Source organism: Centroberyx gerrardi, chromosome 11 (assembly GCF_048128805.1).
Source record: "Centroberyx gerrardi isolate f3 chromosome 11, fCenGer3.hap1.cur.20231027, whole genome shotgun sequence".
Classification (NCBI taxonomy): Eukaryota; Metazoa; Chordata; class Actinopteri; order Beryciformes; family Berycidae; genus Centroberyx; species Centroberyx gerrardi.
In genome coordinates, this window is record NC_136007.1 from 9,483,497 (window position 1) to 9,500,039 (window position 16,543).

At 42.2% G+C, this 16,543-nt stretch overlaps 1 protein-coding gene across 1 annotated transcript in view; it reads right to left on the reverse strand.

The window, feature by feature from the left end:
* The window catches only part of septin8a (septin 8a), a 32,921-nt gene extending 16,628 nt beyond the window's left edge, over positions 1-16,293 (reverse strand). The window contains exons 1-4 of the mRNA XM_071910681.2: positions 16,151-16,293; positions 5,236-5,350; positions 4,652-4,847; positions 1,282-1,468 (exon numbers count right to left, since the gene is read on the reverse strand). Coding sequence (XP_071766782.1) covers positions 1,282-1,468; positions 4,652-4,847; positions 5,236-5,350; positions 16,151-16,180 — 528 coding nt within the window. The 5' untranslated portion in view covers positions 16,181-16,293. The remainder of the gene's footprint in view (positions 1-1,281; positions 1,469-4,651; positions 4,848-5,235; positions 5,351-16,150) is intronic.
* Between the last annotated feature and the right edge of the window lie 250 nt (positions 16,294-16,543).

Here is a 16,543-nt window from a genome sequence, read left to right on the forward strand (position 1 = left end):
GTTTGTTTGGAATAAACACAAGAACTGGGTAGTTAGCATGAGCAGCAATAGCCACCATGGCTGAACAGACAAAGAAAAGAGCGACACCTACAGAAACTCAAACTTCATCAACAGAAAAGCCAAGTAAAAAGGTACGGTTTGACTGACAGGTGACCTCTGGGAAGTGCAGTGCAAAAACCCCACAGCAATGACCACTTAGCACCAAAGATGTCACCAAAATCAAAACATAAATAATTAACTCGCTTGCCCTCTCTGATTGTTTCCTTTCCCCACTAACTCTCACACTCTCTCTTCCCCTCCCCCTCTTTCACGCTCCAAGTGTTGTTGTGATGAGATTCTTCCCACCAGTCGTCTAATTGAGGCCAAGCCAATGGGCTGCACTCATTGCATGCATGGCAAAATATGGATCCACTGACCAATATGCAGTGTAGTACTACTCGCCCCGCAACAATGAATGAACCACAAATCAATCTGGTTCTGAATGTGAATATCCGCTGATGTACACAGGACTGTAAATGTGTAAATCTGTAAACTGCAAACATCTGTGAATCTGTCAATGCTCGACACAGTGAGAATTCTTTCTAGCCAAGAGGAACTCTGTATTGGCATGATGAAGGCGTTGTATCTTTAATCTTCAATATATTTTATTTATTGCATTGCTCTCTAAATACTAATCTTTGTTGTTGCAATTTCCCCACAGGGATCAATTAAGTTCATTTTATCTTATGTGTGTTTCTTAAATTATGGACAAGGGCCCAGAAAATGTCATCCGCCTGAATCTCAAATTTGGTACTTGTTTATAAAAGTGGAAGAATCCTTAATGTATAGGCTATAATCGAAAGTTTCCCCATGCAAATATATACAGCATGTGACTTTTCACTATGTAACTGTTTATCCAGGGCCAGTCTCCCAAAACTTTTGAGTTTTGAAGTCTGAGCCTTAATCCTTTTCCAGGAAAAAGGCCAATAAAATTTATGGCAAAGAATGCCATGTGAACTTTTCTTGAAATCCTATACAATGAAATGGAACCTGGCAGGTTCCAACATTTTTCTAGTAGCTTTATTCTCTTGGGACACTGAGACCGAGTCCACACCCTGGCAAGAGGATCAGGGATCTCCACGTCTCAGCGAAACGTACACCGGTCACAGTGAAAGAGAGGTAGAGTTTCAGCAACATTAATAGTCATTCGCAGACAATGGGAAAGGACGGGGAGTGTGCGCTTTCTGCCGAAGGGCAAGATCACAGTGTGTGTGTGTGTGTGTGTGTGTCAAGTGTGTGTACCTTGCTGTCCAGTTTTTTCATGGTGACCAGGTCGAGGGATTTGAGCGAGTGTCCTGTAGGCGCAATGAAGTAGAGGCAGATGTGGATCCTGGTGTCGTGGTAGTTAAACAGCGAGCGCTTGATCTTCAGCTCCTCCTGAAGATAGTTTTCGAATTGAGTGTCGATGTAGTCGACGATGGGCTTGTAGCTGCGAAGAGAACCGAAGAGAAACAGAGTAATCGTAAAGATTTATGTCTGCGGGTAAAGGCATAAATATTTGTCTTCTTATTCATGCGACGGTAATGAAGATAAAAGGAAATATGGACTTCTCACTGGGGAAATAAACTGAGACAGAGTTGTTTTAAGTAACTGTTCGAATTGATTCTGTGCCAAGATCTGAACTGAGAACTGTACCGCTTAATGCAGCATGAAATTTGTGCTCAACTATTGGAGGTCTGGTTCAAACAGAAACCAATGGCTGGCAAACATCCTGTCCTCTAGCACAGTACTGTGATGGCCTTTGTAGCCTACAGTGTCACCAACAAATGTAAATTAGGAATGTATGAAAACATCAAAGTTTCATAATAGTTCCTCTTTAACTCACTGCATGCATAGCTACCCAAGTTAGCAGAAAACGTTCTACAGACACTTTCTCAGCCCGTTTTTCAGATACTTTCTCAGCCCATATTTTTTATGTGAGCAGGATACCCAGAGGGGTCAAGAGATTCCTCAGCACTGTGTGTGTGACCTGCATTCCTAGAGCAGACAGATTCTGACATGAACATTTTATGCCTTTAAGAAACTCCAACAGTGTTTCTTACGAGGATAACTATGACTTGGAATCCAAAATGGGTCACAGGGTTTCTCGTGGGTCTTCACAAGACGAGAGTTCCACCAAGCAAGGCCGGAGCTAGAAGTGGGCAGAGGTGGGCATTGCCCACCCAAATTTTAGCTCTGCCCACCCAGTGGTTGGTTGTGTTCTGTGCATTTTGAATCCAGCAATCACATTTAGTTAGTTTACATAACACCCCTGTAGTGTCTTGCCTGTGCTGTAGAGGCATCAACTATTTCAAATTGGACAGGATAAAAATCAGAGACAGCACCAGTCTGCTGTCACTTTTACAGTGCCGTTGTCACAGCCTGTTACACCTGACCTGATAGATTAGCTAGTAGCAAAAAAAAAAATATATCACCATCATTTGCAAAGTGCTTGCCGTTTAATTTCATGCTGAACACTGTCTGAGGGTCCAGTGGGGTCCAAGGAAAACTGCTTAGACTGTAGTACAGCACACTGTGATATGAATAAAAAGTTGCCCACCGCAAATCTCTGACCACCCCCCAATCAGAGCAGTCTAGAACTGGGCCTGCCACCAAGCAAGGTTGGAGTGGTTTATTCAAAATCTGGAGCATTTACTCCTTCCGTTCAGTTTGTTTGAGCAAGTGAGAACAATGCCATTCAAACTCGGGTGGCACCAAATAACCGCACCGAAACCTTTTCCAAGTAAAATGCGGTGTGGTTCGTTAGGAGTGAGAATGTAATCCGAGCCTCCTACAGGAAACGACCCCAAAATGTGTGATTTTATGGGTATAAGGAGACGGGTGTTGACATCTGATAGCCAGTTATTTCTTCTTGTGTTCTTAACTGCTATGAACACCAGAGAAGGTAAATTACGGCAAAGAGTGCAGACAAGTCCATCATCCTTAGCTAAAGCTACAGGGACTGGAATCAGATTTGTTTTGACTCCCCCCTGCCGCCAAAATCTCTAACATCACAGGATGACAGGTAACCAAAACTCTGTCCAATGAAAGAGCTACTTGTGAGTCCATGAGACATTTGCTTACACGGCCAAGTTTGCGTGTAATTGGACATTGTTAATCAAAATGACACAAAAATGCAACAAAGTAAACTTTTCCACTCTGGAGCAAAGAAAACAAACTGTACATGTGATCGCACCCTTAATGAGCTTGGTTCCCAAGATGAGACTTTAAGAGACTTTCTTAGAAAGTTTAATAAAAACCCTTGCTGAAAGCTAAAGCAGGCATATCCAATTCATCACCGAATATTATTTAGTAGCTGGGTAAAAAAAACAGAATGATTTAAACCTGTCTGATATGATTTCCTTTGGTGAATTTTCTTCTATCATGAAGGGTCAAGAAAGTAACTTTATTGGACTGTTTAAATCTGCACTGTTTAAATTATGTACTTGATTGATTCTATTAATCTTGACTATTTATTTGTGCTATGTGACTATGCTTACCTAAGTGTTTTGTCTTTGTTCTTGAAAGCAACTTTTATGTAGTTTGTCCTCCATGTTGCCCTCTTGCCCAGGTCTCCCTTACAAAAGAGATTTTTAGTCTTAATGAGACTCACCTGGTTAAATAAAGGTTAAATAAATAAAAATAAAGTCCTTAGACTTGTACTTCTGTTAACTATCACCATATATCAAACATCTCTGCTAACTATCTTCATCAACAGTCCTAAATAAATTGGCATTCTACAGTTTCATCCGTACAGCTCATAGTGGGACAGAAGTGAAACAATCTATTTTGCCGCCTCTGAGTCAACACTGTGTTTACAGTTATCTGCCCTTTCCCTTAACATCCATCTGCAATCGTCTCTGTGGAATGTCTCCTCTGACCTTTCGGAGCCTGTTCAGGCTGCATCTCCAGTCAGCAGCAGGGTCGTCCTTCAACATGATGAGTTATACGGCGCGGTTTGCCCCGCTCCTACAGAGGAGCAGCTATCAGAGGGCGTGTGAGAGCCGCTCGCTAGCCAGGTCACAACAAGAACACTCTGTCCCGCAGCTGAATGTTCAAAAAAATATTAAAGCATTTCCTCTTTATTATTGCCCCACCTCATCCCCTTTCCATCCCACTGAGAGAGGAAAAAAAGTGTAGAAGTCTGGACTGATATTAGTTTGTGTCTGTTTCTCTCGTCTGTATCCCTAGGCAACATGGACCTAATTTAAGCGAAACTATGGCCATGTCGTCTTGTAAATACAAAGTAGGGTTTGGATAAGAACTGACAATAACATCTGTCATTACACCAGACATGAGTCAAGTGGCAAATACATTTTAGTGTTTGTTTCACCCACCTGCTAGGAGTACCAGATGAGTGTGATTTGCCACATGAAACAATATAATGAGTGCCGGAAAGTTTAGACTATTTGAAAGTAAAGTATAACTTATCAGACAGTATCAGAACTGACCTGATGCAGCAAAACTCACCCATTCAGTGTTTCAAATGGGTTAAAACAAACAGAATCACTGCCAAATATTATTTAACCAAGATCTTTTTTAGTCCATGTCTTGTTCCATTTCTTGGTTGAAACTATGCTAATCCTGTCAATATCTACACATATATTATCCATTATTATTTCACCATCCTCACCTATCCTCTTTGTTGATCTGGTCGCCGAAGCCCACAGTGTCTACAATGGTCAGTTTGAGATGGACGTTGCTCTCCTGCAGGTCGTAGGTTCGCGGCCGCAGGTAGACGCCGTTCTGGTAGTGGCTGGCCTCTTCATTCTCGAACATGGTGTTGAAGAGTGTGTTCATTAACGTCGACTTGCCGATACCCGTCTCCCCTGTGAATAGTTGGAGATGGAGAGAGAGAGACAGAGAGAGAGAGAGAGAGAGAGAGAGAGAGAGAGAGAGCGGGAGAGGGAGAGTTAACTAGCTCAAAGTCACAGGGGGGTAATTCATCAGCTCTCAGACAAGGTTTTTTATTGCAGCAACACAACTAGGAGGCGTGTGCATTTTCTTTCATGTCAGGAAAAACAAGACAACATTGCTGTTTTGTTGCAGTTAAGCATGTTGTTTTCAGGAATGGAAATCGTCAAGAGATTGAGAGAAAAGTACCGTACAGAAATGTTCAGCAGTTACAGCATGATTTTTCCATGAGTTGCTACAAGCTGTATGATTACTGGAGAAAAGACTGACACTCACACACACACGTTGTGGTTTGGTACTCACCTACGCAGAGGATGTTGAAGCAGAAACCCTGTGTAACCGATTTACTGACCAGCTGATCAGGCAGGCTGTCAAATCCAACATGGCCGCCCAAAGTCAGGTTACGCTTCTCTTCATTCTGAGGGAAACAAAACAAGATATAAGCCTGGTTTCATGTGAGGAAAATACACTGGGAAGACAGCAGGCAGAAATAGAAAGAGAGATGTATGGCACAGAAGCTGAAGCCTTCACATTCCTATGCAAATGAACTTCAAAGCCCCTCCGTACATTCTGCAGATGTAAAACCCATCAGCATTATAAACATTATAAGTTCAGTAATCAGGGCTTGCAGCAAGGATGAGCTAATCCCTCACAAATGCGAGGACTGAAGACATTTTCATGCAGGGAAAGGACGCTTTTTAACATTAGCAACCAGGGAAAGGAACTGGTTCAGAGAATGAAGACAAAATATGGAAAATAAGAATATTTATGGAGGAGAATAAAAATTATGTATAACTTTCCAGGACATAACAACCAGTTTATAATGTTACATACATACAGTTAAACTATACATGGCAAAAACATTTCAAAGCACCAACACAAGTCAGTGTCTCCTATATTCAGCATCGCTGGGTCATCACAGCTGTAGCAATTCAAGCAATGCTTGAGAAATTGTTGAAAGAAAAAACACAACATATTTTAACTTAATTTCCCCAAAATACACAAATTAGTATAGGGAAACTAGTATAGTATAGGAAAAAAGGGATAGAATTGGCACTTTTATCATAACAATGTCTACCAATATGAACACTTTTAATGCTACAACATGCACTACCAAAACGATCCCATTGCTAAAAAGATTTATAGCAGACTCTATGCATAGCCACACTGCAAAGACTGCAAAGGTGAGTGAGGTTACTTATTAGCACTTTCCCATGAACAACTTCCATGGGAATATCCTACTTCAAATGAGTATGTTTTAGAAAGAGAGCATCCTGAAACGTAAGTACACAAAGATTACCTTTTTCACCCGACTAAAGACGGACAGACAGACAAATTATTGGGTTGTAAAAGTTTTCACCTTTGATCTCCCTTATCTATCTCCCCATCTCAATTGCGGGAAAGACAGTCAATGAGAGAGAGAGCTAAGAGAGAGAGAGGGGAACAGACAGCACCTTGAGATGAATGGGGCCACCCTAGCATGTCTGGCTCAGCCAAGAAGGACTGCATATTTGGAGGCTGATGTCACTGGACGCAGGCAGCCTGGGAGCAGAGCTCAGCTGAATGGAACCCAGCTATACTGAGCTCAGAGGTGGAGGCAGGCACGGCATACACACTAGATTGGCTATAAACGCAACTGAGCTGCACAATAAAAGATGAGATTGGGGATGACAGATCAGTGTGTGTGTGTGTGTGTGTGTGAGAGAGAGAATGAGAGAGTGAGCAAGAGAGAAAGAGAGAACTGAGCTGAACGGTGAGAAGCAGGGATTTAATGTCAAGCAACACTGCTGGAGTGATCTGACTTGAGCTGAGCTAGGCAATACTGGGCTGAACAGTAGTAGAAAGTGAGATTATTACATCAACACCCGTGTTCATGGGGGGAAAAAAATCAATACAAGCTGTAAATATGCTTTGAATGTTTCAAAGTGTAATATTATTAGCAAAACATCCAGCAAAGCTGAAGAAATTTATTTCCAGTGTATTTGATTCTTGCCATTTTGATGTGCCAAGTCAGGTGGCTTCACAGGCTCAGTCAAAAACTCAAAATCCTTAGGGCGCCCTGGTAGCTTAGTGTACCATGTAAACGCAACGTCCTGGGTTCGAACCGGCCCAGGACCTTTGACGCATGTCATCCCCCTCTCCCTCGCAGTCTTTCCTGACTCTCTCTACTTTTAACTGTCTAATAAAGGCAAAATGTCAAAAAATAAATAAAATGTAACTGCTGCCGTCAGAACAGAACAATGTGCTCACAGATGTGGAGGGAGCAAAGGTGTATTAATCACGCACACAACCTCATCATGGGTGAGGTTGTGTGCATGGCAAATGAGATTCATAAAGATAGTAAAATGAAGGATAATGCTCCAGTTCAACAGTGACTGAAGGGGTTTCAGTCTGTTGGGGCGTTCAGTAACTAACTATAAAGCTTGCTGAGCAACATAACGCTGCTGCCCTGTGGTATTCAGTTTGCTGGATGACGCTTGAGGAGAAACTCAATGTGACACACTGCTGGAGGGGGAGGGCGTGGCCTTGGGGAAGCAAACCGGTGCAGTGACTCTCTGATTCCTCCTTGCCGTTTAAAAAGGAGAAGTCATCTTATTAGCCTTTTATTTATCCAGGGAAGGTTTGCTGAGCATGCATGCTCTATTTCCAAATCAACGCCCTGTTTCATATTCATAGGGTTTCTCACCTGGCAGCTGCCCAGCGAAACCTTGGCCAACGAGCAGCTTTACTAGAACAGTCGGGGGTAAAGTGCCTTGCTCAAGGGCACCTTGACAGCAGTTTTTGTGAGAAGGGAGAGAATTTTTCCATTCTCTTCCCCCCCCCCATCTGGGAATTGAAACTTCTGGTCACAACCTTCTGGTCACAAGCCTGCTTCCCTAAGCTTTAGGCCACCGCTGCGTCAATTCAAAAGATGCCTGCGGCTTTATGGGAATCATGGCCAAAGTCAAAGGGCAGACTTGTGTCGTAGTCAGTTTTAAAGGAGTCGTAGGAGTTGTTCGACCTCTTAAACCCTGTCTCTGTGGAAACAGCTCCAAACAAACACACCGGTGACATTCTCAGATTCAGAAAAGGCAGAGATCCTAAGTCATAAGATATTTTTGGGTTGACATCCTTTTAACTGAACAGAAAAGAGCTTGGCTAAACTGGAAATGTGCTGAACAGACCTGAGAAATTAAAGCAGGCTTGAGATGACGTGGGCTATACCATGCTGAGCACAGAAAGGTAAAATTAATGTGAAGAGTGTATGTGTGTGTGTGTACTGTGTGATGCTGGAGTAGGCAGACTGTGAGTTGAGGGCCACAAAAGGGCATGCAGACCAAACCTGCCTGACTGTGTTATCTTTAAGGATCAGACAGAACTGCAGACGTGGACACAAACTCCCCAAGCCCAGATTCAACTGGCTGACTGTGTGTGTGTGCGTGTGCGTGTGTGTGCGTGTGTGTGTGTGCGAGTGAGTGAGAGAGAGAGTGTGAGAGCAGAGAGCTGGAGAGTATCACTATTGTTGTGTGAAAACCTTGTATCTTCAGTTATGTTGAATTTCATGTTTTCACGTCAAACATTACATGGTTCTCTCTGGGTTGAGACATTTTTGGCTCATGAAGGCTTTTTCAAAACCCATTGGATAACGTCAAAAATGCATGGTCATCAAGCTAAAAATATGACCGTTTTTCTTAGTTACTAAAAAGTTGACATTTTGGAAGATCAAAGGTCATCCAGCACGTGACGGCTAATACAGAGCGAATAATGAGGCAGGCTAGAGCTGTGAGGGAAAACTGCTAGGCGATCTGTCCATCCGTCCATCCATCCATGCTAGTTTAGAGAAGAGCAGAGCAACAGCATAAAGAATGAGAGGAATGAAAGGTTTCTGGCTAATCGTCCCGCAGTGAGGAAACAGCACAGTTCCCAAGCCGCCATATCACCGGCCCAACAGGAAATGGCTCCACGGAGGGGCCTCTGGTGGCTCCAAGTGAACTGAGGCACAAAAATATAGTCACAATGTCGTGTGTTTGAAGCTGGCTCATGTGATCCCCTTTTTCTATCAGCAATGCTAACAAATGAAGCAGATAAGCCTTAGAAATGTTTACAGAATGTAAATGGCTGGAGAAACATGCCTACTACTGTCATTACCAGTTCTATAGTCAAGCGTATAAAGGTGTACAGAGCATATATTGTGAGATCTTACTACAATACAACTCAACAGCACAGAGGGAAGCATCTAGCATCGCAAAAAATAAGGAAATACCCTGGCAGAACTCTAGTAAGCTCACCAGACACTTTGCCATCAACTGTGACTGGTAAAAAAAAGTCCCAACACATTTCCAAAAAGGTGAAATATATGACGTGAACTCAGCCTGACATAAATCGAAGGCACAACCAAGATGTTTTAAGCACCCGTCACTCCGCCGCCCACCACCCCTCCACAGACAGAGAGACATTTTTGGTTTACCGCCAGCATTGCAGCCCCGATATGACCTGATATTCTCCTATCCATCATTCTCCTCTCTTCTTTTTCTTCTTCTTCTCTCCTCCAGATTCCCCCCGCCCCTTTCTATCCCCTCTTCACCTTCCCTCTCGCCCTCCTCTCCTCCTCCATCCCCATCTGAATAGCTTTTGTCTGCCTCAGTGAGCTGACAGTGTCTCCACCAGACAAGACAGCAGCAACCTGACAGGCTGAGACACACCGCTGCAGCTGATGCTCATGTGGGGGGAAAATACACAGAGGCCCTTTGAAAAGGCTTCAAATATTTACAAAAACTTGAGGTGCACTTTGTTTAGAACAGGTTTGCCTTAAATGTTGCGTTTTTCACATTCAATTTTAAAAAGGCCAGACCAAGCTCTGGGTGGTATACCATATTTTACAGTATTTCAGTATGGATCCACACAAAGGGATGTCTTTTTACAAAACCCTTGTCACTTCATTGGGCCTTTTCAATTGTACATTGATGCAGGATAAAGAAGAATATAAAGAATTTACCATAGAAATTGGATGAAAATGATCTATTTTGAATGAAAGCCAAACCTTGACAATTTCATAATAAAAGCACATCAAAAAGATGTTACACTACTGTGTAATTTGTATCTGGAAACTCAAATATAGTTAGTCATTGCTCTGGCTGAAAAGAAAGAATATCAACTGGTCTGTTAGTAACATATTTGCAAATTTGATAGCATGATAATATGTTGGATTCTTTGTAGCATGCTAGCATGCTTGGTTTGTAGCATGCTATATATTGTTTGGTTGTAGTATGATTGCTCTGGCTGAAAAGAATCATCATCAGCTGGGGTCCAAAATATGAAAATCTATCTTATGACTAACAGCTTGGTGTAAATGTAATGCTAATACAATTCAGTTTCTGAACTGCTGAGCGGGCTGTTTCAAGCCAGCAAATTCAGTCATCCCATTAGTCTGTGGTAGCTGCTCAACAGCGTGTTTAGAAATTATTGAGTAATGTTGGGAACCAGGGATAAGCCTAAGCGTAGGTACAGGGTGGTGTAGGTGACTTGAGCTGTATTTGGTGTGGAGGCGGTTGGCTCCGGTACGGCAGAAATCACCGTCGAGCCTTCTGGAGGTGTCATGGGCCTAATTCATCAAAACATCTGTGATGGGAGGAGACCACTTGATAACTCCAGCGACATACCCGTCCTCACACACTCAACCGTGTAACACTTAGATTAGGTGGATGTTGTTGCCAGTCTGATTTATTGATCTGTAGATTTATGACAGAACAGCCTGATGTCCTGTACAGTCGTCTGAATCTGAACTGAATCTGCTTCTGTGGGATTTTTACATCTCATCTCATCCTGTATACTGGTAAATGTTATATCATCAAACAAGAAAAAATACTGGAATGTGATATTTTGGCCTGCTGCTACTTGCGCTGATGGTGATATTGTAGTGGTTCAACACTCGGTGGTAAAAAAAAAAATGCAGATGGCTGAGATTTGGCCATGCGTGTGCCATCAGTCATCCGTGGGAAGAGAGATAAAAACGAGTCTGTCTGTTTATTATCTTACGAATGTACTCAGTCTTCTCTCTCACACACAAACACCATGTAAAAACACACACACATACACATGCACAAACGTCATATGGCCACATTACTGCTCAGCCTCGTCACTCATCTATGCCCAACAGGAAAGACAAAAAAAAAGGGAATGAAAGACAGGAGAGGAGACAGGAACCATTTTACGAGACAGATGTACGGCATAGCCATCTTTACACGCCTATCAAAAATACACCATTTCCTATTATCGCTGAACTGAGAAAGACAGAGAGTCAGATCCTACAAAATATATTTTGTACATTATATCATGACAACTATGTTTTAGTGCATGATTTGAAGCCATTTTATAGTCCTAATTGTTTGTTATGTTATCAGCCGAAGGCCCCAAATCTTTGTGTGTTTTCTTTATGGATTATGTTACATTATGATTGGAAGTGAAACGAGTCTGGATCTGGATAATGGATTGGAGAGATAAAAGTCTGGATCTGTATTTATTAGCTTACCCATGTACTCAATGTTCTCTCTCACATTAACACATGTAAAACCTCACACACATGCACACACACACGCAACAGATAATTCAGTCTGTGCTAGTCAGCTCATGTTTTGGGCTACAAAAAAATGCATAGCCGTTTTAATGCACCTATATAGAACATCAGGTCATTGAAGAGAGGCCTAGATCGCGCCGTTGTACAAGTTAGTGAATTATATGGGTGTAGACTGCATCAAATGTAACATAACCTAACTTAAAGGGATCAGAAACACTAAAACATGTTAATAATACTAGGCATTATTGAGATATTAAGTGCTTATGTTGAACTGCCGATGTTTTAGACGCTACATCGACAATTCTCTCAAGTTAAAAATCAAAAGTACATCAGAAAGAACATCACTGGATGTTTCGTGGTGTCTTACTTTAGTTCGACTCTACCTAATCTGATTGATTTGACAGCCGCTCCGCCCACCCCCCTCCCCCCTCCACGCCCTTTTCATTGCATTTTTCAAACAAGTGGGGTAACAGAGAAGGACTGAAACTGGGGGCACCGTCACCCTTTAATCACAGACTCCATACCAAGAAAAATATGTGGATCCCCTTATGCAACAGTTTAATTAAGGAATAAAAAGTAAAGTACTTAGGCTATGTGTGTTAACGCATGGTATAAAACCTCTGAAGCAATGACACTATGGATACTGACTGAGATCTGGGATTTACCCCTCGAAATAAAGTGGAATTTATTACTTTGCCTGCCGTTATTATAAGCTACCTTGTGACAAAGACTACCACTCTAATTTGCAGCGGGCAATTATAGAAATTGTGTGGCCTTTTTTTAATGCAGTAGACACTGCTGACATGGCGACTTATTACTGCACACATGGAGATAAGACGGATGAGTCAGAGAAAATAATTGGAGAGAATTCCTGCATTTTGCACAGAGATAGCCTACTTGTGTTTTGAAAGGATAATAATAGCCGAATGCATACAAGTGAATACCTGTGAGAAATGGAGGGTTTCCTAAGATTCTCTGGCTTTCTCATCGACTTTGCCAGACATCTCAACCGATCGAATTTGCAGTTACAAGAGAGAAAGAGGCCAAACTGTTTCAGGAACTGAATGGCAGATAAATCACTGGTCCATTTCTTGCAAGAGGGATGTTATATTTTAGGCATTTAGCTGAACAGTCCATCCAGAGTGTTCAGCTAAAAGCCCAGGTCCAGTCAGTATCGCACAATGGGTGAGCAATCAGGGGTTTAGTGTCTTGCTGAAGGACACTTTGGCTACGTTCACATGCTCAATTCTGAGTTGTTGCTCATATTTGATGTTTTTGGATGATTGTGCGTATCTATTTTAAAATGTTACCTATATCCAATACCAATATGAACTGACAGCGATATTGAAAAGATGTGTGCGAAGAGTAACGATAACAAAACATGTTACATTCACTTCTCCCACTTGTTTTGAACACATTTCGGTCACAGTATGGGCCTTCAAGTTTTGACTGAATTGAGGCGTCTCCCCAAATACCAATCAAGTTGTCTATTTCGCTTTCTTTCCTTTCCATTGTTGTGTCTTGTTGTCCTCCATGCTAACGCTGGCTCAGCCAAGCTGCTGTGGTGCCAAAATTATGACAACTGTCTCAGATGAATGATGTAAAATGTACATATTGTCATGGCAACGCTGAAAATTTCAGACTAGAGCGTTCAAATGCATGTCGCATGAAAGTCGCATACATCAGGATCTGATTTGGTACCACATTTCCATTTGGTCCAGATCAGAATTGAAAAAAAAAATTACTTTTTGCTGCTCATACTGATGAGAAAACATCAGATCTGTGTTACAAATGAGGGGAAAAATCATGATTGTGACACTTTCAGCTGCACTGTGAATTTAGCTCTTAACAGCACATGACTGTTGATGGACTCACTGGCTGTTGCGAGGATCAAATTTGTGGCCTAACAGTAATGGGACAGTCTCTAACCACTAGGCCATCCAGCCCCACAACTGTTCAGTGGGAACTGATGTATCCTCTTACAATGTACCAACAAGAAAAGGCCGAAATATTGCATTAAGACAAAGCTGCCAGGGCTATATTTATGTTGAACTTTTCAAACACAAAGAACTGTGATGAATCACCACATCGACACAAACAGAATAGCCTCAATATCTTATTTCAGCCTTCATCAGATTGCACCAACATACAGGTTTTAGCAGTGTAACATACATCATTTTGAAACCTTTTTTTTTTCAGTACTATTTGAGGACCCATTTTTAATCTTAGTGCAGCCCACTTTTGGGTCCCAAGCCAGTCTTTGAAAAGCCCTGACCTATTCTATAGATGGATATTGACTCATCACCATAGCGACTGTAGCTCGGCCCTCATCGTTCTTCTACAGTATTGGATTTGACAAGCTCGCCTCGCGGCAGTTTTCGCCTGTATGTTTCTGTATACAGATAACAAGACTGATGGCACCACAGTGGGAGTACTAGACCTGCAATCTGACCTGAACAACGTACAACTGAACAACATGGAAAGGCACTGGCTGACATTTGAAGGAAAGTGTCTCAGCTCTATAGCCAGACAGTAAAAATCAGTTTGAAATACAACAAATGAGCAATGAATTAACTTATCAATTCTACTTCTGTAGCAAGAGCAAATATGTGCATAGTCTGTTCACCAAGAAGTAATTCTCACATTCTGCATGCACAAAAAAAGCTGTTTTCACGTGCAAACGACTTAAGCCCCATAAGCCCTCATTTAGCATTTCTTAAGGCTAATTTCATTTCATGCATGCAGTGCCTCATGGGAAAGACAATGTTCTTCGGGGTCAGTAAGCATTTTATGTGCTATATATATATATATGACACAGGCCATTTGCTTATATAACCACTGAGATAAACAGCGCTTCCCTCTCTCCGGGATACACACTACGATGCAATCAATGAGTGAAAACAATGAAAGTTGTTGGGCAGTTGCCTATATTGATCTCTCACTCTGGCCTAAAAACTCATCCCCAAGCTAGGCCAACTAAAGTCACAATTGAATCAGATTGATGTGGGCTAACAACCAAACCAACCACACATCCCTATCGATAACTACACATAATTAACAGAGTGCCCTTAAAGCGAAACTGCCAGGCGAACAAATCAGTTTGTTCAATATGGTCTCACTTAGTTCTGAAAGTTAGGCAGGAAGTCGGGCAGTCGGGGCAGGCATCGACTATCCCGCTGCTAATACTGTCCTTCCCCTAGCCTGTTTCACTGCATTCTCAGCATTCTTCCCACCAATCAATTCCCTAATTTTGTATTCCAAAAGAGACATTTCAGAAATCGCCAGTTTGCAATATCCTCTGCGATCTGCCCCCTCGCTTGGATACCATCCTAATTTAACAAATGTCCAGTGTGTAATATCTCCTCCTGCACCAGTGCACCCTCTTTTTTGGATCCTTTCCTTTCCCCCCAAATACATGTGTTGTACCAGTAAGTGGTAGGAGTGGCCAGGATTGTGCTCTTAATCTCTTTATCCCTGCAACTCAGCGCTGCTTACTGTCCAATTCAACAACTCAAGGATCTCCTCAAGGATCTGCCTAAAAGTTAATCACCCAACCTCATCTTTAAATCCCGTGTGCATTTGCATCAGCACTATAATACTGTTTTTCCATACTGACTGTACACACAGACTGTGTTAAATTACGGTCTGTAAATTATTTACATTCAAATCTGACATAAAAGATGGACTACATTATGTTATTATTATATTATTTTCTTTGGCCCCATATTGCATCACCATCCCCACAGGGTTTCATATGATTGATGGCAGGGCTTTCCACTATGAAAATAATATTGCATGCATTCCACTCTCAGGTCCAATGGTATGGCCTTTTATTGTGATCTGCACAGGCAAGAACAGAAATTATAGGCTACCAACAATAAAGCCAAGTCTTGACTAGCAACTGGATGGTCAAGTTCATTTATTCTACAGAAGTGACAGTTTTAGCTGGAAGTATTGCACTATGAGTCAAGAAACAGAAGTAGAGGCTTAATTTGGCACCTCTGAACAGGAAGTCACAACGAAACCACATGTCATCACAGTTTTGGACTGAAGCTCATTGTAGTTAATGTTCCCCACAGCATTGTTACCTGCTAATTTATCACAATATTGCAGTTTAACACACCTGAATTGCACCCTATACGAAAAGTAATATCCTTGTGGAGACTTAAAGAGTGTATGTGGCGCTTTATGACATTTTTTATCTCCTACTATATTCCTATACTGTTCCTATAGCTGCCATATGATATAATACCATTCTAATATGTACAGCAGGGTTACTATGGTTCTTTTTAATGAAGGTAGCGTCAACTGTAAACAGTTTTACGTGCCATACGCTGCACCCATATGCACCCAACAACGCATCCACTGCACATGGGTAAAACAGCATTCATGCAAAATAGGCAACAATACACGGCGTCAAAATAATCAATCAACGATATCACAAGTGTAAATACGACGACGCGTTGTCTTAAAAACGAGTCTAATCACCATCACAGAAATCACTTCCACCATTCTCGGCTCAGCCCATATTACAGGCTACCAAAGCGGAGGAGGCTTATACACCACACGCAGCTTCCCACACTTTTTACCAACCACTACCGAGTCTTCAACGGTCGCAGTTGCAATTTCTCGACCCTCCCAAAAACAGCGTCGTGTTTTACTTACTGAGAATATGTCAACGTCCGTGGCAGCCATGGTGCGGAATGTATGGTGTTTGTGCGTTGAGCTGAGCAGAGGCGAAAGGGAGCAGCCCTCGTCTCACTCTCTCCGTAGCCTACTACTGAGCCGAGCTGACAGAGATAGGAAGAGAGAGGCACAGACGGAGAGGAGCAGGGCAGGCAGGCCAGAAAGTGTCCAGGCGAAAAGCAAGAGGCGCCACTCCTGCCTATTTCCGTCTTCGCTTGAATCCGGTAGAGAGTTTCGACCGTTGCTTCGTTTCTTCTTTGGCTGGGAGTCAGTGAGAGTGGAGAGGCTAATATTTAAGATCGTAGTAAGCTAACGATAGCGTTGTGAGCATGGTTGTGAGATCTAGACACGTCTTTACATTTGATTTATATA